The 22500-nt window shown below is 60.4% G+C and overlaps 1 protein-coding gene and 1 pseudogene across 1 annotated transcript in view; both read right to left on the bottom strand.

The window, feature by feature from the left end:
- Nucleotides 1–1359: 1359 nt before the first annotated feature.
- KNDC1 (kinase non-catalytic C-lobe domain containing 1) overlaps nucleotides 1360–22500 on the bottom strand; it is a 67168-nt gene continuing 46027 nt past the window's right edge. Inside the window, 15 exon segments of the mRNA XM_017893863.1 lie at nucleotides 1360–1871; nucleotides 4300–4457; nucleotides 5323–5382; nucleotides 5460–5582; nucleotides 10306–10456; nucleotides 10701–10783; nucleotides 11475–11534; nucleotides 11537–11689; nucleotides 12495–12674; nucleotides 12783–12930; nucleotides 13621–13734; nucleotides 16216–16430; nucleotides 16613–16710; nucleotides 16788–16881; nucleotides 21503–21885. Of these exon segments, the coding sequence (XP_017749352.1) occupies nucleotides 1640–1871; nucleotides 4300–4457; nucleotides 5323–5382; nucleotides 5460–5582; nucleotides 10306–10456; nucleotides 10701–10783; nucleotides 11475–11534; nucleotides 11537–11689; nucleotides 12495–12674; nucleotides 12783–12930; nucleotides 13621–13734; nucleotides 16216–16430; nucleotides 16613–16710; nucleotides 16788–16881; nucleotides 21503–21885 (2252 nt within the window). The 3' untranslated portion in view covers nucleotides 1360–1639.
- On the bottom strand, nucleotides 18982–21492 carry LOC108543395 (collagen alpha-1(I) chain-like; annotated as a pseudogene).

Here is a 22500-nt window from a genome sequence, read left to right on the forward strand (position 1 = left end):
GGGCCTTCGTGTGGACATGAAGGAAACCAGCTCGACCTGCAGAGGTCACCTTGGGAATCCACAGAGTGGCTACACAGCAGCGGCTGGTAGAAAGGACTTTATTCAGAAATTGGTGCCAGGACAGGAGGAAGCCATGCGGACAGTCACGCTGAAGCCTGAGCCCAGTGCTCCCCTGAGGTCAGTCCTGACCGCTGGAATGTTGATTTGCACTGGTCACTATCTTTGTTAAATACAAAATCTGAAAATGCGGGCGTGGGTCTGCAGAACATAATCCTCATAGAAAAGCCTAAAAAAAGTGAACTGCATTTCGTGGCCAGGATGCCGACTTCCTCTCATGTTGCATCGAACCAGGGCCCGGATGTCTCCGGTGAATTTATGTGGGAAAACACGTCTTGACAATAAAAATGCAGCGGTTTGTCACAAGTCACAGTTTTCCTAGAAATGCCACTAGCTGGCTGCTCTAAAGAATGGCTAATTCTAAAACTCAAAAGCACAACCCTGGGTCTTGTGGTGATTGGCACCGTGAGAGCCACACCGAGCTGGGGCGGTGCCCGGGGCTCTGGCCGCCCAGCTGCAGAGGCCAGTGTGGATCTGACCGTGCGGGTCTCCCACGGCCCTGGCCGGGGACTCCACACCAGCTGCCCAGGGTCCGAGAACCTGGGCAAGGGCTCGGAGCCATGGAGGCGAAGCGTGAGTGCATGGCGAGCTGTGGAGGCAGGGCTGCGGGCGTACATGCATGGCTGCTGGAGGTGGTGGGGAGCGGTGGCCCCTGGGGCACGAGATGGGTGGGGGCGCTCTCAGGGACCGGGACCCCCGCCGCAGAGCCTCTGCCTCGGATCTGCTATGAGTGTCCTTTCCAGGGAGCAGGGCCTTTGTCTGGGCGCCGCTGCCTCACCAAGGGCTGCTCTAAGCTGGGGGGCTCTGGGCCCTTGGGGAGCAGACCCAGCCCAAGGTGCCTGCTCCAGCAGCAGGCCTTGGGCACCTGGGGGTCTGGGCTGGGGAGGAGGGACACTGGACAGGGGAGGGGGACGGGGGTTCTGGGTCTGGGTTGTGGAGGGCGAACCCAGGCAGGGTCTCGGACGGGAGGTCTCGGAGCCCTTGGGAGCTGTAGTTGCCGTGCCGCTCAGAGGTCCGCTTTGGTCCTCTGTTGCTCAGCCCAGCGAGGCTGGCTCAGAAACCTGCTTAGGGAGGAGCTGCTCTGAAGCCTGTTGAGTGGGCGGTGGGGGCTGTTGCTGTTTTGTGGGGGCGTCGCTGAGAGCTGGGTAAGGACCACTTATCTGTGTGTGAGAGGCGCAGACAGAGGCGCGGACAGGGGCGCGGACAGAGGCGCAGACGGGCACAAAACTCCTGGAAAGCTGTCTTTCATTTTCATTTTTAAATTTAACTTTTTAATTTTAGCAGAAACACGCAAACCTCCAAGACTCTTGTGCCCGTCCTGGCTCCGTCTGCTGGGAGGAGACCAGCTCTGCCTGTCTCTATGGGGTCCCCCGAGCCTCCACCTCCCTCCCGGTCCAGCTCCCCAGGGCTTGGGGACAAAGGGGCCTGGATAACGGCCGGGCCTGAAACGTGGCTTCCGCCTCCCGGCCCGCCCCCCGCAGTTGGGTTTGGATCTGGAATTCCACACCAGGCCCAAGTTCGGCTACTGGAATGTGGCCTTCATCCTCCGTAGCTTGTCCTGGATCTTCCGTGAGTGCTTCTCGCTGGAGACCTGGTGGAAGTTGGCCCTGCTGTCTGCAGCCAGCGTGGAAATGTCCGCACCGCTGAAGCGGGCAATCCTCTGCCTGAGGTGCGACTGGAGCTTGGGGTCGGGGCTGAAGGTGTAGGGGTTCTCCTGGAATGCGTGCACCTGGCTCACCACCTTCGCGATGTTCCTTCCGTTGGAGAAAGAAGAGACATTAGTTTGCACAGGGCCGGGGCGCAGCTTCCACGCGGAGGGAGTCCCCCCGCGTTCTCAGGAATCATTTGAACTAAACCTTTTCACCGCGTGAACACTGAAGGGCGTGTTTTCTGTATTTATTGGTGAGGCCGAACCTCACGTCACTGCTCAGACCTTTTCGTCCATCCATCCACGTTTCAGTCCACACACGCTTATGGAAACCCCGCAGGGTCAGGCTTGTCCGTGCCAAGTGTCCCAAGAGGAGTCAAGCCCAGTCGGCCGCAGGGGCTGCAGCTGAGAGGACGAGGCAGGCAGGGAACTCTCTGCCGCCGTGCGAAGCGTCCACATCTGGGAACCGCCGTGGCTGGGGCCAGGGCCGGGTTCCCGGGAGAGCTGGCTGTTGACAGTGACCAGCTCACCATGGGATATAACGGAGACAACCGGCCCGTCAGGAACAGGAGCCCTCAGCCGGGCCTGGGAACGCTGGTGCCACAGACAGATGCCCTCTCCTGATTTTGGATGGAAACACCGTACACCCAGTGTGAGGGACAAAGAAAGGGACGTCCATTACGTCAAAGAAAGGGCAAGCCTGGATGTGCGTGTGCAGGCGCACATGCACACACACGCACGCGCGCACAAACGCACACATGGACGCCGGGAAGAGCATGCCTGGTTGGGCTCTCAGAGGCACGTGGATGCTGGGACGGGCAGATCTGGAGGCGCCCACATAGGCATGTGGATGCTATGAAGAGCAAGCGCCAGTGTTGGCTTGTTTTCTTTCCTGATTGCGCATCACTTTACGTTTTGTTTTTTATTTTGAGATGGAGTCTCGCTCTGTCACCCAGGCTGGAGTGCAGTGGCGTGATTTCTACTTACTGCAAGCTCCACCTCCCGGGTTCACACCATTCTCCTGCCTCAGCCTCCCGAGTAGCTGGGACCACAGGCGTCTGCCACCGCACCCGGCTAATTTTTTTTATTTTTAGTAGAGATGGGGTTTCACCGTGATAGCCAGGATGGTCTTGATCTCCTGACCGCCCGCCTCAGCCTCCCAAAGTGCTGGGATTACAGGCATGAGCTACCGCGCCGGCCTTTTTTTTTTTTAAGACGCTGTTTCACTCGTCACCCAGGCTGGAGTGCAGTGGTGTGATCTCAGCTCACTGCAGCCTCTGCCTCTCGGGTTCAAGTGATTCTCCTGCCTCAGCCACTTGAGTAGCTGGGATTGCAGATACCAGCTACCACACCTGGCTAATTTTTTGTATTTTTAGTAGACACAGGGTTTCACCATGTTGGCCAGGCTGGTCTTGAACTCCTGACCTCAGATGATCTGTCCTCCTCGGTCTCCCAAAGTGTTAGGGTTAGAGGCGTGAGCCACCATGCCTGGGTACAGGGGTGAGCCGCTGCACCCGGCCCGGCCTATCTAGAGTTACAGGCGTGAGCCACCACGCCCGGTCTACTGAGGGTTACAGGTGTGAGTCACCCAGCCCAGCCTACCTTAAGTCTTTAACTTCTCTTTTGCTGACTTGGGTTTTCTGATCTCTTACAATGAGCATACACTTATGGCATATTGTAAACGTTGTTTTTCCATTGGTGCCTATCTAAGAAGGGGAACTTCACTTGTCAGGTTGGGGATCCATGGGCACCTGGTGCACTGGGCATTGCTCCCCAAGTGGGGCCGTCTACCGTGGAGGAGGGTGGAGCTGCCGTGGCCTGAGCAGCCTCCACCTGACCGTGTGTGGACAACGGCGGGCGACGAGAAGAGACGGGACGGTGGGAGATTGCGTCTTGAGGGAGAGGGTGAGGCTTGGGGCTCTGGGCACCTGAAGACCATTGGACACAGGCCTGGGCCTCCGAGGAGAGGCTGGCCCATGTCCCTTACCACGTGGAAGAGCCTGCGTGGCCTGGGGCGTGAGCCCTGTGGGTCGTGGTGGTGGGTTTTACAGCCAGCCCCAGTCTCTGCCTCCCAGGTGGTTGGTCCCAGGTGCTGGGCAGGTGGACGGCAGGACCACAGGCTGAGGATGGATCCTGGGTCCACGTGCACGTCTCTAGGGAGGGGGGTCTGAGGGGGAGCAGGGACACTGTGGCACCCAGGGGTCAGGGCAGGTTGCTGCCGGGCAGCCTCTGCTGCAGAGACCCTCAGGGTGGGGTGGGAAGTGTGCCTAGGTCGCAACGCAGGGGTCCCTAGAGACCACGGGGAGTGTTTTGGGGCCATGGACGGCAAGAGTGCAGGAAATCTCCAAATTTGCAGAGAAGGAGGTGGCTGGAGGTTATCTTGGGTAGAGGGAGGTCTGAGGCTGTGAGTGCCAAGTGAGGGGCAAGGTACCCAGGCTTCTGAAAAACAGGGACAGGAAGAGAGGTGCCACCTGAGCCTGCCCCACCTGGGCGCACACTCACCTGGGCACGCGCCCACCTGAGCCCCTCCTCACCTGAGCTTGCTCCACCTGTGGGCCCCGTTGGTCATGGTGAAGCCGCCTGTCTCCAGCTGCTGGATGTGCATGGCCAGGAGGTGGGCCGAGGGCAGGGTGGGCTGTGCCCGGAAGCGCCGCCCTTCCATCAGACACAGGCTGTCGCTCTTCAGGAAGACCTGGTGGTCCAGCCGGGGCGTGGGCCAGGGAGAGACAGGGCGTGGTCAGTGCAGGAGCCTCGCCGGGGCCAGTACAGCCCAACCAGTCCCAGCTGGTCCTGCGTTCTCCACACACGGGGTCTACCCGGCTCTCCGAATTAGCTTCCAGTCCCGAATGTGCTTGGATGGTTGGACTTGGCTCACACCTGCAGGGTCTTAAGCTTGCACAGCCCTGACAGTCACTGGGAGGCTTTGCGCCTCCTGCTACTGAAATGGTGAGTCCCTGTCTTTGCTCTCTGCTGGACTCCAGGAAAGTGCCAGGTGACCCAGCTATCCAGCTTCCCTAAATGAGACCCTGGCCAGTGCAGGCCCCGCATCTGTGTGTCCAGCAAGGACAGGCAGGAGCCCTCCCACCCGCAGACAGCTGTGGCTGGGGCCTGAGGCCGAGCTCTGAGACCCAGGACGGGACTGGCTCTGGCTGCTGTGGGGCTCGTCTGTGTCATTTTGGGGGATGCCCCCTCACTTCCAGTGGCACTTCCTTGTTCATTATCTCACGAGGCCACCCCTGCCGTCCTGGGGGAGATCCAGGTTGGTCAAGCTCAGGCCCCAGCCACAGACCTCAGTGCTGTCCTCTGAGCACCTGTGCTCTGTGGGAGGAACTCAGACCAGCAAGGCCCTGTGGCTGAGCAGGGGGGACACCTGGGCACAGGTGGCAGCAGAGGCCCCGCCGGGAGATGACCTCTGGGCCTCAGTGAGGCCACCCTGGCTGGGCCACCTGCACACACTCAGTGGTGCCTGCGTCTGGGTGCGGCAGACTTTGCAGAGCAGGTTGTTTAGGAGGGGGCCTCGGTGGACGGAAGCCGCAGGCCATGTAAAGTGCTGGTACCTCCACGGCTTTCAGCTCCTCCATGACCTCTGCTATCTTTGCAGGCAGAATTCTCCAGGCCTGAAATGAAAGCACAGGTGAGACTCCTGCGGCCGTGCGGGTGCCCACCCCCGCCTCGGGGCCCGAGGGGGACGCACGGGGGACTGCCTCACGGCCAGGTGCTCCAGCCCGCTCAGGATCTGCATGGCTGTCGCGAAGTTTCTCTGCTCATAGCAAGATTTTGCAATCAGCAGAAATTTGGACAGCAAGTTCACCTGCAGCTGCAATGAGAAAATGACACATTCAGCGTCTTCTGGTTTAAGATGAACAAAGGGAATATTTGAGAACCTGTTAAAATCACCCAGCGCCAAGACAGAAGAGTGTGTGCTGCATCACGTGTGGAGAGGAAGTGGCTGTGTGGACACAGGTGAGCGGTGGCCGTGGCCGTGGAGGGGCTGGGCTGGCAGGATGGGGTGGGCATGACTTGAAACAAAACAAAATAAAAGCAATGCTTGATACATGGAAAGATTTGAAAAGAAGTCCACCCTCCCTTCTCAAAAGCAAGATTGTGCCAGGACGCACCTCCCCAGGCAGCTTCAGGACTGGAAAAGGCGTCCCCACCCAGGGAGAGGCCGCTGTCATGTCCACAGGCAGATGGGGAGCCACAGGCAGTTCCTTGCCCACCCCCCGAACCCTCCACGCTGAGCCCGTGGCAGGAGTGTTTGGGTGCAGTCCCTGGGGGGTGCCTGAGTGCCCCCCTCCTCCGGGGCTCTGGCTGGCGGTGATGACCCGGCCGGCTTTGGTCCTGGCGGTGATGACCCGGCCGGCTTTGGTCCTGGCGGTGATGACCCGGCCGGCTTTGGTCCTGGCGGTGATGACCCGGCCGGCTTTGGTCCTGGCAGTGATGACCCGGCCAGCTTTGGTCCTGGTGGTGATGACCTGGCCGGCTTTGGTGGGAACAATCATTGGTGGTGAATGCCCCACCCAGCAGGATTCGTATTCTGAGCTGTCCCGAGGGGCTGCGTTCTCAGATCCACTTCTAGGACTTCAAGATTCTGGAGAACTCAGCTGACCCCTCCTGTTGGAGCTGCCTGTCCCTGAGGAATCACCTTGGCCTGGGCTGTCCTTTAGTGGAAACCAAGGCTGCACAGTCCAGCTGGATGCCGTCCCCTGGCTCGACTCTTTTTTTTTTTTTTTTTTTTGAGACGGAGTCTCGCTCTGTGGCCCAGGCTGGAGTGCAGTGGCATGATCTCGGCTCAGTGCAGCCTCTGCCTCCTGGGTTCAAGCGATTCTCCTGCCTCAGCCTCCCAAGTGGCTGGGACTACAGGCACTGCCACCACACCTGGCTAATTTTTGTATATTTAGTAGAGACGGGGTTTCCCTATGTTCGTCAGGCTGGTGTGGAACTCCTGACCTCGTGATCTTCCTGCCTTAGCCTCCCAAAGTGCTAGGATTACAGGCGTGATAATTTTTGTATTTTTATTAGAGATGGGGTTTCACCATGTTGGCCAGGCTGGTCTTGAACTCTTGACCTTGTGATCCACCTGCTTCAGCCTCCCAGAGTGCTGGGATTACAGATGTGAGCCACCGTGCCTGCCCCCGGGCTCAACTCTCGTCTGCAGGGACCCTGTGCAGCTGAAGACGCTTGAGATGATCCTGAGCTCGCCCCGGCTGCGGCCCCAGCTCTCCTGCCTGAGTGCCTTGAGAGGGGCTTGAGAAGTGTTTACCGGATACACTTTCTATGCTGACATTTCAGGCTGTTTCTTCATCGGTTTAAATAGATGCAAAGTGTGTAATTTTGAGATAAGACTGTTTCAGCACCCTTTTTCATTTTTGTCTTAACCTTTTGATTTTTAATTGTAAGAAGCATGTAGAGGATTTACCCTTGTAGCCTTTTCTAAGTGCGCGGGTCAGCCGTGTTAACTACGTCCACATTGAGCAACAGATCTCTGCGATGTTCCATCGTCTCAAACAGAAACTTGGTCCCCGTTCAGCACGAGCTCCCCACGCCCACTCCCAACCCCCGGCACCTGCCCTGCTGCTTTGTCTCCGGGAATCCGGCACCTCCAGGTGCCTCGTGTACGTGGAGCCCTACAGTGTCCGGGCTTCATGACTGGCTCATTTCCCTGAGCCTGAGTCCCTCGAGGGTCCTCTCCCTGCCGCAGGTGTCAGAATTTCCTTCCTGTTAAGGCCAAGTAAACTCTCAAGATACGAAAAGGCCACATTTTCTTTATCTATTCTTCCCTCCATGGACGTGGGGGTGCCTCCACCTCTTGGCTATGGTGTTCCATACTTTTAAACAAATCTGAAGAAACCAAAGCCCTATTTTGCTTTCAAATTCCCCAATCTTATTTTTTATTTTTTTAAGATAGGGTCTTGCACCGTCGCCTAGGCTGCCATGGTGTGACCTCAGCCCACTGCAACCTCCACCTCCGGGGCTCCAGTGATCTTCCCACCTCAGCCTCCCGAGGAGCTGGGATTCTAGGTGTGCGCCACCAGCCTGGATACTTTTTTATATTTTCAGTGGAGACGGGGTTTCGCTGTGTTGTCCAGGCTGGTCTCAACTCCTGGGCTCAAGCGATCTACCCTCCTCAGCCTCCCAAAGGGCTGGGGTTACAGGCATCAGCCGCCGCGACCGGCCTGCATTTTCTTAAGGTGAGAAATTTTACGCTGCTTTTTCCTGCGCTTCTGTCTCCACCTCGCCTCCCTCCGGACGTCATCTAAACGGAGCCACCGAGACATTGTCTGAACGGAAATGATCCTCCGTTTTCTTAAGGTGAGAAATTTTACTCCGTTTCTTCCTGCCCTTGTCTCCACCTCGCCTCCCTCCAGGCATCGTCAGAATGCCCGAGTGCTTTTATTGACCACTGCTGCCCTCTGTGCTCAGATTCTGTATTTTAACAATTTTCTGGAGTCCTGAATTTACAAATGTGAAGCTCAGTGTCCTGGAACGTTCCGACAGCCCAGCCACTGATACACAATACGTCAAGACATCGTGTATCTAACACTCGTTAGATGGACGAGAGTGTGGTGCTTTTAGAAGTGGGTCTCCGGCGAGGTCTGTCCGCTCCCACATGGAGGTGAGGGGCCTGTCCTGAGTGATCTGCGGCTCCCTTTTGCTAACGGGGATGTGGCAGGAGTGCCGAGCTCTGTCCCACCACGCTGGGCGCCGGCAGCCCTGGGTGTGAGCCTGCACAACTCCTGCCCACCCCGCAGACCTGGACACGGGCACGTGACCAGGCGAGCAGCCTCCTGGAGACCCTTAGGCAGGGCCCCCGCAGGCTCAAGGTGGGTCTCGGCTGGGAGAGGCGGTCCACCCGCTGGGGCAGCTCGGGGTGAGGGTGCGCCCAGGGCGCTGCGGGTTGGCCAGGTGTCAGCCAGCTGTCCTTGTGTTCATCCTCATGAAGCCTGGCCACGCGGCCGTGTGTGAAGGCTCTGGTTTAGGGAAATCACATTTTGATGTTCCTCATGATACTGGGAAAACCGTGGATCAGAGCAGACGGGCAACCAGGCTCCCTGTTCCCATGTCCCGTGCTGGTGTGCCCTGGAAATAAGTCCCCAAGGCTGGAAAATTCTCCCCAAGTGAGGAGAGAAGGCGGCGCCTCTGCCTTCCTTTACAGGCCCCGGAGTTGCCTGCGGCGTTGGAGGGGCTTGAAGGAATAATAGGAAGGGAAGCTCTGTCTACCGTGGAGGTGGCTTTGCCGCCTGGCAGGGAGGTACTGCACCTTGGTGGACTGCAAGCAGCTCCCGGTTCCCCCAGAGCCTTCGGCCCACTCTGGGACAGCAGCAGGGACAGCAGTGATGGGGTTTATGGCCGGGAGTCCTGTTCCTTGGGCCCAAGTTTGCTTTCAGAGAGCTCCGACCTAGGAGGGGGTGGGTGTCCACCCGTGGGCCGAGGCTGTCACTTCCCTGCTGTGGGGGAGGGGCCCTGTCATGCTGAGTTTTCCCCAGCCCACGACAGCCAAGCCCCAGCTGAGCTCAGGTGTGAGGAGATCAGAGGCCTCTGTCATAGGGTGTCTGCTGGGTGAAGGCATCCGCTGGGTGAAGGTGCAGATCCCCAGGGCTGGGGGACTCTGACCTCCTGAGAACCTGTGGACCCTGATGCCTCCTGGGCAGGTGGGCCCCGTGAGGGATGAGCTGGTCAAGGCAGGTGACTTTCAGGGCCACACAGGGCCCTGCCTGACAGCAGGTGGGGCAGGTCAAGTGAGGAGCCCTCCGTCTAGCCCAAGGCCCACAGGACCTAGAAGAGGCCGAGACTGGGCCCTGGCGCTGGAACTTGACCTTGACCTTGGTCAGACCACAGAGCTGATTTGTTCCACAGACTGAGAACCCACAATGACCTTTCAACTGGCGTCACAAACACCAGCTCAGGGGCCAGGCTCAGGCACAGAGGGGATGGGGCCCTGGGGTGGGGTGGGGTGCTGTGGCGGAGCCCAATGCTGGGGGTGGTGCATGAGGGACCTGTGTGGTGAGCACAGGTAGGGGTGGTAGGAGTGGTGGGTGCAGCTTGCCCTGGGTCTCCAGGTGGCCCACAGCAGAGGATCACCCACCACTGAGGGGAGCCATCTGTGGCTGCAGATGGGGACATGGCTGGAGACGTGGCTGGACATGTGGAGATGTGGCTGTGGGCATGGCTGGGCACGTGGAGATGTGGCTGTGGGCATGGCTGTGGGCGTGGAGATGTGGCTGTGGCGTGGAGATGTGGCTGTGGACGTGGCTGGGCACGTGGAGATGTGGCTGTGGGCGTGGCTGGGCACGTGGAGATGTGGCTGTGGACATGGCTGTGGACGTGACTCTGGACATGGGAGGCATTGCTGGGGGAGAGCTGGGAGTGCAGCTGACCCCCCTGCCCCTGTGCCCTGCTCCCCTCAGCCTTGGGTCCGGTGCGGCTCTGAGGGACATGGAGTTGGGTTCACTGCATTGGGGGGGTTCAGGCCATGGCCTTACAGGAGGCACTGCCACCCCCGGGCAGCCATGTTGTCCTCAGAACTATAAGGTGCCCACCTTGGAGGTGTGGCTGGTCACAATCTCTGCAGCCACCCAGGTGCTGACGTCATCTGCGTTTCTTAGAAGCTGTAACAGATACTTGTCCTGAACGTAATTGGGCAGAAATAAGCTGCAGGTTTTGGCCGAAAGAGACTCCGAAGAGCTGGCTCTGGAAGAGAAATGTGGCCCCGTCACCCTGGACGGTGCACAGGTGGCCCTGCCCGGCCCCGGGGCTGCTGGTGCAGAGTGTGCTGGGGTCGGGCCACGAGGCTGCTCCGACGGGCAGACACCGCTCTCTTGTGTCTCCGGAGACAACAGGCATCTCCTGCTGGTCAGGAGCGTCCATGAGACACTTCCAGGGAGCCCCCGAGACCCTCCACCGCCGCTCCCAGCCACGGGCCCCGGATACTCACTTGGGGATGGCGGTGCTCTTGTCCATGACGCCCAGGGCCCGTGAGTTCAGGAAGTGGACCGGGTGGCACTTTTGAAACAACTCCTGCCCAGACCATGGAAACGAGGTTCAGGCTTCCATCCCTTAGGGCCTTGTGGCCAAGGCAGGGTCCCAGGGAGCCAGGGAGGGTGGGGGTTTTCTGGGGGCCATCTCTGCAATCCCGGGTTCAATGCCCACCCGACAGTCCACAGGGGTCCGCCGCAGGGCTCCCCATGTGCTTGGTCCCCAGGGGCTCATGGCGTCCAGGGCAGCCCTCATGACAGCAGGTGGATCACTAGGTTGGCATCACTGCTATGTGATGTGGGGTCCCGGGATGGCAGGGACCTGGGAAGAGGCCACCTGAGGACTGGCTGTGGTGGTGGCAGAGATGCTGGGCAGGGCCCTGGCAGCTGGGTGGGGGCACAAGGAACTGGGTTGGTCCAGCTCTGGCAGAGGGGCTGAGGGGAGAGACTCAGCACCCCATATGGCCCTCAGGGCGTCCTCTAGTGCCTGTGAGGCCAGAGTGCTGGGCAGAGGCAGACAAGCCCCAGCGGGCAGTGGTCTGGAGAGGAGGACTCACAGCTGCCTGGACCTGTGCACCTGACCGCCACCCCCAACCTGTGCACCTGGCTGCTGCCCCTTCTCTGCCCGTCTGTTCCTCTGGGAAGCAGCTGCTGAGGGCCCTGTGGGCGCCGAGTGTCTCTGGGCTCCGACTCGCAAGTGGCCGGGGCACGGATCCTCGTCCTCCTCACTCTGCCTGTAGCAGCGGTGAGGCTGGCTGAAGATGCTGGTGAGTGCTGTACTCAGTCAGGAAGGCTACGGCCCCTTCTCGCTGGGCTTGGCGCAGGGGCCGTAGAAGTCCTCGGAGGGAAGCAGCGGCTTGGGCCAGGCCGCCGGGCGAATGGTGTAGGGACGCTCCTTGTGTGGCGGCAGCACCAGCCCGTTGCCTCGGGGCAGCCTCCAGGGGAAGCTCTGCAGGGCAGGCCAGGCACTGAGGGGCCCAAGCGCCGGGTCCCCTCCAGGTCAGGGGTCCAGGGAGGCAGGGCGGGGTGAGGACCAGGTCAGGTCCAAGTCCAGGACTCCTCAGACTGGCCCAGCCAGAGACAGAGAGCAGCCTGCCCACCCACAGCTGTGTTGGCACAAGGATGCCTGTCCTGGTCACTTCAGCAGGTCCCCCAGGGGCAGGATGCTGAGGTTTAATGGAAAGGGCATTTATCTCCCCATACTGGCTGTTTCCACCTTAGTCTCTGGCCCGAGGGTCAGAAGGTTGGGGTCAGTGAGTCACAGCAGGACCCTCCTCACCTGAGCACCCAGGACAGGGCAGGAGGTGCCAGCCCAGCAGGGCTGCCTGTGAGCGGGAACATGGAGGGTATATGTGAATGTGCACGTGTGGATGTGAGGCTGCATGCGTGTATGTGTGGATGTGTGAGGGTGCACACGTGTGTGCATGTCTGGATTGTGTGAACATGCATGTGCACGTGTGAAGGTGCACGTGTGTGCATGTGTGGATTGTGTGTGTGCATGTGGATGTGTGAAGGTACGTGTGTGTGTGGATTGTGTGAGTGCGCGCAGGTGTGGCCGTGTGGATGTGTGTGATGCGCACAGGTATATATGTGCACACAGGTGTATGTGCACATGTCTATGTATGCGTGTATATGAGTGTTCCCATGTGCACGTGTGTGTGTGTGTGTGCATGCACCAGCTGTGCCCTTGAGGCTGAGCTCAGGGAGCCACATCCACCTGTCCACGGAGGCCCTCCCCTGAGAAAGGACCCCACCTTCCTGGAGATGCCGTCCTCCGAGAGCCTCTTACAGAGGGCGTTGAAGGGTCTCGCATCCTCCTCGGCCTCCCTGGGGTTCTCCAGGTCTGTGCTGCGAAGGCTGCCCTCGGCCCGCCGGTCCATGCCCACCTCCAGGAGGCCCAGCAGGTGCTTGGCAGAGCCATCCAGGGGTAAAATCTAGGCAGAAGCACGGTAGTGGTGGGGTCACTGCCACCTTCTGGAGGAGGGCAGCACTCCCGCTGTGGGAGCCCAGGGTGCGACTGCCCAGCTCGGTGCCACAGTCACCTTGGAGGAGATGAAGTCCTCCAGCTTCCCCAGCAGCCCGCTGTTCCGAGTGAAGTCCACAGTGTAGCAGTCCTCCACCCAGGCCTGCAGGACGCAGAGGCTCCGCCTGTAGATCTTGGTGAAGGTCGAGGTGGGGTCCTGGTGGGCCCTGGAGACGCGGGGAGCTGCTGAGCTGCCAGGATGTGGGAGTCGGGGGCAGAGGCCCAGGGGCTGCGTGCGGTTCTCCCGGAGAGGCAGTGTGGGACCAGGCTCCATGAGTGCAGGGGGCTTAGGGGGCTGGGCGTCTTCTGTGGGTCCCTCCCCCGAGGCAGGAGCTGGCTGGCTGATGGCCTAAGGTGCCCAGCCTGGGCATGTGGGGGCAAGGGGGTGCATGGCACGTTCTGGGGGGGGGCATCAGGTCAGCCCAGAGAAAGGCAGAGCCCCTCCCTCTTCCACCCACCACCCCTCTCCTTACCCCAGCTGCTGGCCATGGGTACAGAGGGAGGCTGGGGGCTGGCAGGACCCTCTGCTTGGTGCTCCCCTTTCCCCCCAGCTGACCTTCTGGCTCTCACTGCCTGCCCACCTGCCCTCCGCTTCCCTCCCGGGCCAGCAGGAAGAGACCCCGACTCCCCCAGGTCCCCTCCCAGAGCTCCCAGGTGCCCAGGCCACCGCCCTCCTGCCCCAGCTGCTTTGTCAGCATTCCTGTGTGTCCTCACCTCCAGCCAGGCTTCCCTGGCCCCTCACCCCCTTGGGTCGGCAGGGACCACCTCGTTCTTCATGGGGACTAAACCAGGCCCATGGGCGCCCACCCTGCCCCAGGGGGAAGCTCTGGCGGGAGTGGAGCTGTGGAGCACAGTACCTGGTCAGCGTGCTGTTGATGCGGTCGAGGAGGAAGTGCAGGAAGTCCTGGGGTGTGCAGAAGTAGCGGAAGGTGTAGAGGAACTGCTGCACGTAGCCCTCCAGGAAGGCGTCGCTGTGGGACAGGACGGGGTGGCAGTGAGGCAGCCGGGTGGCCTCACCCCAGGGCTCGGCTAGTGTTCTGGGGGGTGTGATGGCATGTGTGTGTGCGCGTTCTCTCTGTGTATCACTGTCAGGAGAATCCCCGGAGAAATTAAAGGGGAGACATGGATAACAATTCCCAACTACTTCCAGTACCAGGGCCTTTTTTTTTTTTTTTTGGCAGAGTTTTGCTCGTCGCCCAGGCTGGAGTGCAGTGGCACGATCTCGGCTCACGACAGCCTCCTCCTCCTGGGTTCAAGCAATTATCCTACCTCAGCCTCCCAAGTAGCTGGGACTACAGGCACACGCCACCATGCCCGGCTAATTTTTGTATTTTAGTAGAGACGGGGTTTCACCATGTTTCCCAGGCTGGTCTCAAACTCCTGACCTCAGGTGATCCACCTGCCTTGGCCTCCCAAAGTGCTGGGATGACAGGTGTGAGCCACCGCACCCAGCTGAACACCAGGGCCTTTCTGAACGCGGCCTGTGCGGGACTTTGGTGTCTCCACTTGCAGGACCTGTTAGCTCTGGAAGCTGAGGGAGCCGGTGCCTCGGGACTGGGCGCAATGCTGCACGCTCAGAGGTTCTGGGTCTTCACTGGATGAAACTGGGCCACCCTCAGGAGACACTGGCCAGGGCCCTGCATGTGGGTCTGGGACTGTCCTGGGAGCCCAACGGCCACGGTCAGGAAGCCGAGGTCCAGCAAGGCCGCCTCCCACACTGGAGGAGTCTCAGGCAGGAGACGGCGTGGCCTTGGAACAAGGGGCCTGGTCACCTGCTCACCTGGGGGCCGAGGACACAGGTGGCCACAGCTCAGGCCAGGCCCTACACAGCTCCAGCCCCAGGCTGCCCTGCAAAGGTGATGCCCACCAGGTCCACAGAGCAGAGAAACCCCTCGTGACCACATGCACGGTCACGAGACACTCCTTTCATGGAAGAACAGTGCTCACACTTACACCATGCAAGCCACAAACTCCACAACCAGACACACACACACCACACACGTGCACACAAGCCACACAGAACTCCACAACCAGATACGCCCACTACACACATGCAAACACACACTACACCCCGCACCACACATTTAAGTGCACACATACACTATACCCCATGCCACACACCACACACACACGCTACCCCACACCACAGATCACACACAGTGCACACATGCCACACTATACCCACCACACACGTGCACACACACACTATACCCCACACCACACACTGCACACCACACACACACACCACACTATACCCCACACCGTCCCTGGAGCCAGTGTGCACATGGAGCGGGGGGCTGCAGAAACACCCTGCCTCGCCCGTCCCTGGAGCTCATTACCCCGGGTGTTCTGACCCGGTGAGTTGGATGGAGTCCAGGCCACATGGCTGAGCTGCCCCTGTGTGTTATTTTTGGAAGCCGTTCCGTGAGTTAATTATGTAGGGNCAAGGCCGCCTCCCACACTGGAGGAGTCTCAGGCAGGAGACGGCGTGGCCTTGGAACAAGGGGCCTGGTCACCTGCTCACCTGGGGGCCGAGGACACAGGTGGCCACAGCTCAGGCCAGGCCCTACACAGCTCCAGCCCCAGGCTGCCCTGCAAAGGTGATGCCCACCAGGTCCACAGAGCAGAGAAACCCCTCGTGACCACATGCACGGTCACGAGACACTCCTTTCATGGAAGAACAGTGCTCACACTTACACCATGCAAGCCACAAACTCCACAACCAGACACACACACACCACACACGTGCACACAAGCCACACAGAACTCCACAACCAGATACGCCCACTACACACATGCAAACACACACTACACCCCGCACCACACATTTAAGTGCACACATACACTATACCCCATGCCACACACCACACACACACGCTACCCCACACCACAGATCACACACAGTGCACACATGCCACACTATACCCACCACACACGTGCACACACACACTATACCCCACACCACACACTGCACACCACACACACACACCACACTATACCCCACACCGTCCCTGGAGCCAGTGTGCACATGGAGCGGGGGGCTGCAGAAACACCCTGCCTCGCCCGTCCCTGGAGCTCATTACCCCGGGTGTTCTGACCCGGTGAGTTGGATGGAGTCCAGGCCACATGGCTGAGCTGCCCCTGTGTGTTATTTTTGGAAGCCGTTCCGTGAGTTAATTATGTAGGGTGGGTTCCCCAGCACCTCCAGGAACCACCAGGCGCACCCTGAGACCCGGTGCCCAGGCCCACAGGCGGCGGAGGCCACTCTGGCCAGGGGCTCTGCAAAGCTGCCGGCGGCATCTAGTGCATGTTGCCCTAAACCCCAATAAAACATTTTTCTAAACTAAAAAGTGCAAACTCAGCCTAGCTGAGGGGCAAGGACACGCTCCCCACCTCTCTTCAGCACCCAGGGCTACGTCTCCCTTTCGGGGTGAGCTTTCCTCCGGACGCACCTGGAGTACAGGTAGGCCATGAGCCCCAGCGGCGTGCCGGCCTGCAGGATTCGGGCCTTCTGCCGGCCGCCCGGGTGCTTGTTGACGTTGTAGAAGATGAGTGAGGAGGACTCGTCCAGGGGGCTGAAGTCCAGCGTGTCGCAGGGTGCGGCCGCGATGTTCACAATCACCGGGAGGGCGCAGGGCTCCAGGCCCCAGCGCTCCGCGTACAGGACCTGCCGGGTGGGACACAGGCACTCGGTCGCTCCGCCCCTCGCCCGAGGGCTTTCTGTCGTTGGACCCTCAAATCAGGGCCCCTTTTAGGCCTTCACACGGACAGATTTGCCGTGTCTGACAGTGGGAGGCCCGTCTGAAGCTACTGCCTCCCGGAGCAGAGCGGGGCCCGGAGCCCACTTGCCTGCAGATACTTCTTGACCAAGCTGAGGAACTGCACCCTGGATTTCATTTCTTCCAGCTGCCCTTTCAGCTTGGACAGCATGGTCTTGACGTCGGACCCTGTGGGCAGAGCAGAGTGGGCGGGGGCCGGGCTGCCTGTGGCCGGGGTCTCGGACCTGTGCCCACGTGGGCTTTACCTTTGTTCCTCTTTTCCTTCTGTAAGAGTTTCTGGTAGAACTTGAGGGTCTTGCGGTAGTTTCTTTTCTCCATCATGAGCTGCTGTTCCAGCTCCTGGGGATGAAACACAGCACCTAAGCCGCAGGCAGCCCCAACACACGTCAGCCACATCCAGGGTCAGGCCCTACCCTGTTGGGGCCTCCCTGGCCTTGGAGACCAGCTGCAGGGTAGGGTCCCATGGAGACAGAGGCCCATTCAGCCAGCGAGGCCGGCCCCGGCCTGGGCAGTGTGGTCTGTGGGACCCTCGGCAGTCCCCAGGCTCACAGGGCAGTGCCCAGCTGGTGCCGGCTGCCCCCTGCGTCCCTCACTCACAGGCCCTTGTGGGGGATGCTCAGGGGACTGCTGTGTGACCACCAGCTTGGGCCCTCAGGGGAACCAGACCCCACTCAAATCAGCACCAGGCCCTCCTGCCCAAGCAGGCGGGGCTGTACCACCTCTGGACACCCAAGTGCATGTTGTGGGCTGGGTTGGGGGCGGGAGGTGGCAGTGTGACCTCCCCGGCGTGCATCCCGTGTGTCTTCAGGTGTCTGCCTTTTTATTTTTTAATTTAATTTCTTTTCTTTTTTTTTTTTTGGAGACCGAGTCTCGCTCTGTCTCCCAGGCTGGAGTGCAGTGGCGTGATCTCGGCTCACTGCGTGCTCTGTCTCCTGGGTTCACACCATTCTCCTGCTTCAGCCTCCCGATTAGCTGGGACTACAGGCACTGGCCACCTCGCCTGGCTAATTTTTTTGTGTGTTTTTTAGTAGAGACGGGGTTTCACCGTGTTCGCCAGGAGGGTCTCGATCTCCTGACCTCGTGATCCGGAGACGGTGTTTCTCTCTTGTTGCCCAGGCTGGAGTGCAATGGCGCAATCTCAGTTCACCGAAACCTCTGCATCCCAGGTTCAATTGATTCTCCTGCCTCAGCCTCTCGAGTAGCGGGGATTACAGGCACCCACGACCACGCCTGGCTAATTTTGTATTTTCAGTAGAGATGAGGTTTCTCCACGTCAGTCAGGCTGGTCTCAAACTCCCGACCTCAGGTGATCCACCCGCCTCGTCCTCCCAGAGTGCTGGGATTACAGGCGTGAGCCACCGCGCTCAGCCATTTTTAATTTTTATTGACTTTTTAATTTAATTTAATTTTTTTTGAGATGAGGTCTTGCTCTGTCACTCAGGCTGGAGTGCAGTGGCCTGATTCGCTCTGTTGCCCAGGTGGGAGTGCAACCTCCAGCTCCCTGGGTTCAAGCAATTCTCCCATCTCAGCCTCCCAAAGTGCTGGGATTACAGGCATGAGCCACTGCACCAGCCTTGCCTTTCTTTTAAACTTAAGCCCAACGATATGGATTCCAGCTGGCTTGTGCACACGAGCCCCCTGAAAACCCTCCTCCCGGGAACCCACTGGCTGCGCATTGCGGTGTGTTGGGCAGTGGCCGCAGGGTTTGCCCCAGCCCTTGGCTGCTGTGTAGTGTGAGCGTGAGTGTGAATGTGACTGCACGCCTGGGGTGATTCTCCCGAACCTGCCCAGAGTCTGAGTTACTGCCTAGAAGGTGGAGCCGGGGACCTCATCCCCAGGGCTGTCTCCGTGGGGGAAGCAGCATTGAGGCCAGGTGGACAGGTCCTGACTGCAGGAGCCGGGAGCGAGGGCTGCCGGGCTCCGCTTCCTGCACAGACACCAGCTGGGGCTGAGCCTCCTGGGACGGGACGACATTCAGGGAGAGGGCGCCCCGTTGTCCCAGGATGCCTCCCACGCCTGGCCAGGCAGCCCCTCATCTGAGCACTCCTTCTGTCCTGCGGGACAGGCACACGGGTGTAGAGGCTGGAGGAGGGGCGCCCTGAGGATGGGCTGCCAGGTCAGTGACCCCAGAGACTGCCCTTCCCTCCGGGGTAGAGGCAGATACAGCCTCCTCCTGCACCCATGGGGCTTGGCCCAGTACTGAGGAGGGTGGTGATTCTGGTGGTGGGGGGTCTGGGAAGCCTTGGGGGTCCATGGGAGCTGGGCCTTGAGCAGCAGGTCTTCAGGGGGACTGTGAGGTGCCACGGGGCAGGGGCACCTGGCTGGGGGCAGAGGCGAGAGGCGCGGCAGCCCTTGGCCCACAGCCTCCTGTGAGGGGTTCAGGAGGCGACCGCCCGGAGGGGCTCATCCACGAGCCCGTCCACCAGGCTTCCTTTTGTGAAGTGCAGTTGGCTGAGATCCACCCCCTCGCCTCGTCAGCCGCCAGTGACTCCGCTCTGTTGATAGTGTTTATTTTTGAATGTTTTTTGCAAAATAAAAAAATGCAGACGACATTTCTGTGTAACTACTTGAATCCGCTCTATCTGGTGGTTCCATGGAGACGGGGTCCCTGTGCCGTCTTCTCCCGTGCACGGGTTCAGCAGCGACAGCGGGGGTGTCACGGAGGGCCAGGCTCCCGGCCACGGCGGTGTGGGCCGTGGTCCCAGCTGTGTAAAGACCAGGCCCTCTGCAGAACCTCGGCCACTAAGCCAGGTTCCCTAAGCCCTTTGGATCCCGCTGCCACCCAGCCAAGTGCAGCCCCGCCTCCCACACTGGGCTGCAGGCTGCCTGTGGCTGCCTAAAGTGCAATGAAACTAAAATATCAGGTCTTCGGTCACGTGAGCCATGTTTCCAGAGTTCAGTAGCCACACATGGCTGTTGGGTACCCCGTGGACAGTGTCTAGAACATTCCATCAAGGAAGGGACCTGCTGGGCTGGGCAGGTTGAGGTTGGTAAATGCAGGTATCCCCACGGAGTTGTTCTGCTGCTGGGGCACCTGGTCCTGGCTTCTGAGGACGGTGGTGGCCATGTCCCCCATGGCCTGCACTACAGGGCCTTCGTCCAGGCCCTGGAGGTCACCCGCGCCAGGCTCCATCCAGCCCCCTCACCCCGTCCATTTGCAGAGATGCTGATGTCGAGAAAATCTCCCGGGAAAGGTCTGTGTACCCCGAGGCATCCGAGAACCCGGAGGTGGGTGCCTGCGAGCCCGGATGCCCACCCGGCTGGAGCGCAGCTCACGCAGACTTGTCTCGGGGCGGCACCTCCACAGCCTCCGGTCACAGTCAGACTCGATGCCCCTTAGGGGCGTCCCTCATGCGGGAACCACAGGTAGACTCCTTGAGAAGGACGGTCTTGACTGATTGTAATAAATCTACGGGAACTAAAATCCACACCACACACAGGGCGGTGAGGGGGACACGCGAGGCTTCACCAGTGCAGACGGATGGGGAGGAATCCGCGCCAGTGCTGCTCACCCCGACTCTGGGAGACACGGATGCCGGCTCCACAGCCCCAGGGCACACGGCTGGCGCTGGCAGGTGGGGGTCAGCGCTGAAAGGAGGAAACGCCCACCTACCAGCTGCTCCGGCCGCCCCAGATAACGGCCCTGGCTGCACTGTGCGTGTTCGGGGCTGCAGACGTGAACATCTGTCTCCAGGTGGTTTTGCCTTGCTGTGTTTCCGAGCCTCCTGTTTTGAAACAGACACAGTAGTTCCTCCAAGAGAAACGTGAGGCTGTGGCCACAGGCTGGACGCTGTGCATTTGGGGCCGAGTTCTCCCTGCTGGACTCCGTGTGTTTCGGGGCCAAGTGCTCCCTGGGGGACGCCGTGCGTTTGGGGGCCAGGTCGTTTGGTGTCTGCTGTGCAGGCCGCCCTTTACTCTCCCCAGCCCCAGGGGAGGCCTGTGTCCTCGGAGCCCCCTCAGGCCGTGTGGGGTGTCCGAGGTGCAGAGGCTGCAGCACCATGCGGGTCTTTCAGGCGGCCCAGAAGCTGAAATAAAGTGAACGCTTCACAGAGCTTAACCCCTGTCCCCTCACCTGCCCTGAAGAGATGCCAGCTCATGTTCTGGACCGAGTCATAAAGTGGAGGCTGGGAGGCGGCAGGAGATGAGCAAGTGGGAGTCCCAGGAAGGGCTCTGATGCCCAGAGGCTGGGGGAGTCTTCCCACTGCGGCTCGGGGCTTGAGGCAGATGGTGGTGGAGAGGTTCCTGGAGCTGATGGCCGCTGGGCCCCTCCTGTCATCTACCCTGGAGTCCTGGGGCTCTGGAGGCTGCAGCCCCAGTCGGGGCTCTGGGTCACCGGCCCAGCCTTGAGTCCAGAGCTCTGCGGGCCTCTCCTGCACCCAGGACTCCCCGGTCTAAGACCTCTCCCTGCTGGCCAGGGAGGAGTTGCAGCTGCTCCTGACCCAGGATGGTACTGCTGGGCCAGAAAGCCCAGGCCAGTCTGCAGTGACCAGGCCCAGCCTGGACTTGCTGGGCAGGCGTTTCTGGTGTTTTCTTTCACCGCAGAGTGAGGCTGCCCAAGGGCCTGGAGACTGTGCCTACCCCACGGGAGACACAGCCAAATGCAACCAGGTCACGAGCACGGAGGGGCCTCCTGTGAACCCATCGCCCCGGCAACCATGAGAGAAAAGCCCTTCCGTGCCCCCAGACCTGGAGCCACCGGGAGCACCCTGCAGACGAGCCTCTGCCCAGACGTGGAGCCACCGGGAGCACCCGTGCAGATGAGCCTGTCCCCAGACGTGGAGCTCAGCCCGGGGAGGGGGCCCTGACCATCTTGACGGCCACGGGGTGGGGGCACCAGGACCAGTGTCATCCTGGTAGGGGCTCTGGGTACATGGTGCCATCTGTCACCTGCAGTGACCGGGAAGCTCTGCTGGAAGGAGGACCCCTGCACCACCCTGCAGTGCTGAGGCCTGGGACTCACCGGGCTCTGGGCGTCAGGCAGGGCCCCATCCACCTGCTGCCGCCCCAGGTCCTTCACGTAGTTGTGGACGTCGGCCCCGAAGCAGTCGGCCTCGTAGAAGGCACTGCACCAGCCGGGGCTGCAGCTCTGGAATCCAGCTGGGCCAGGGGACATGGCCGGGCCGCCCCCCTTGGACCTGGCCAGTCGGGTCACTGCCTCCGCATCCGAGGCCCCGCCAGCTGGCCGTCTGTCCTCGCCAACTTCAGGCTGCTGCACTCTCTCGGCTTTTACGGACCTCTGAGGCCGAAACCCCACCTCAAAGTTTCCCCGGGAGAGTGCCTCTGAGTCCACATCCGACACCAAGGTCCTGCTGCTGGTCCTGGCCATGGCTGGCTTCTCTTTTCCTTGAAAGAAAGAGACACGGGTTACATGGATAGCGGCTCCTGTGGGTGGAGCCTGGGCAGGCTTTAATGGGAGGCTGGTGGTGCCTGCGTGCCCGACGCCCTTCTCTCTTGCACCCACTACGGGCGCCCCCGAGGCACTGCCGCCTCCCAGTGCAGGGCAGATGCTGGGACCCTGAACTGCCGCACGGGGCCGCGTTACAGCGAGAGGCCTCTCCCCAGATGGAGCCCCTCTCTGGGCCTTCACTGGTTCCAAACTTACTCGCCGTGGGGTGGGGCCAGGCCCTGTCCTCGCTGGCTCCACTATCAGCACTGTGTCCCTCTGTCAGCACTGTGTCCCTCTGCCCCCTCACGCTGGCTCCACTATCAGGACTGTGTCCCTCTGCCCCCTCACGCTCTCTCTTGCTGGCTCCACTATCAGGACTTGTCCCTCTGTCAGGATTGTGTCCCTCTGCCCCTCACACTCTCCTCTTTTCTTCTGGAATTTAAAAAGTGGTCCCCAGCTCTGTCCCTGGCTTTCCTGCCATCCAGGAGTGCACAGGCCTCATGCCCCAGTCTACCTGCCTGGTCTCCGACTTGTTGGAATAGGAGCTGGGTCCATCACCAAACCTGGCTATG

This window comes from Rhinopithecus bieti, unplaced genomic scaffold (assembly GCF_001698545.2).
Source record: "Rhinopithecus bieti isolate Rb0 unplaced genomic scaffold, ASM169854v2 scaffold_24263, whole genome shotgun sequence".
Classification (NCBI taxonomy): Eukaryota; Metazoa; Chordata; class Mammalia; order Primates; family Cercopithecidae; genus Rhinopithecus; species Rhinopithecus bieti.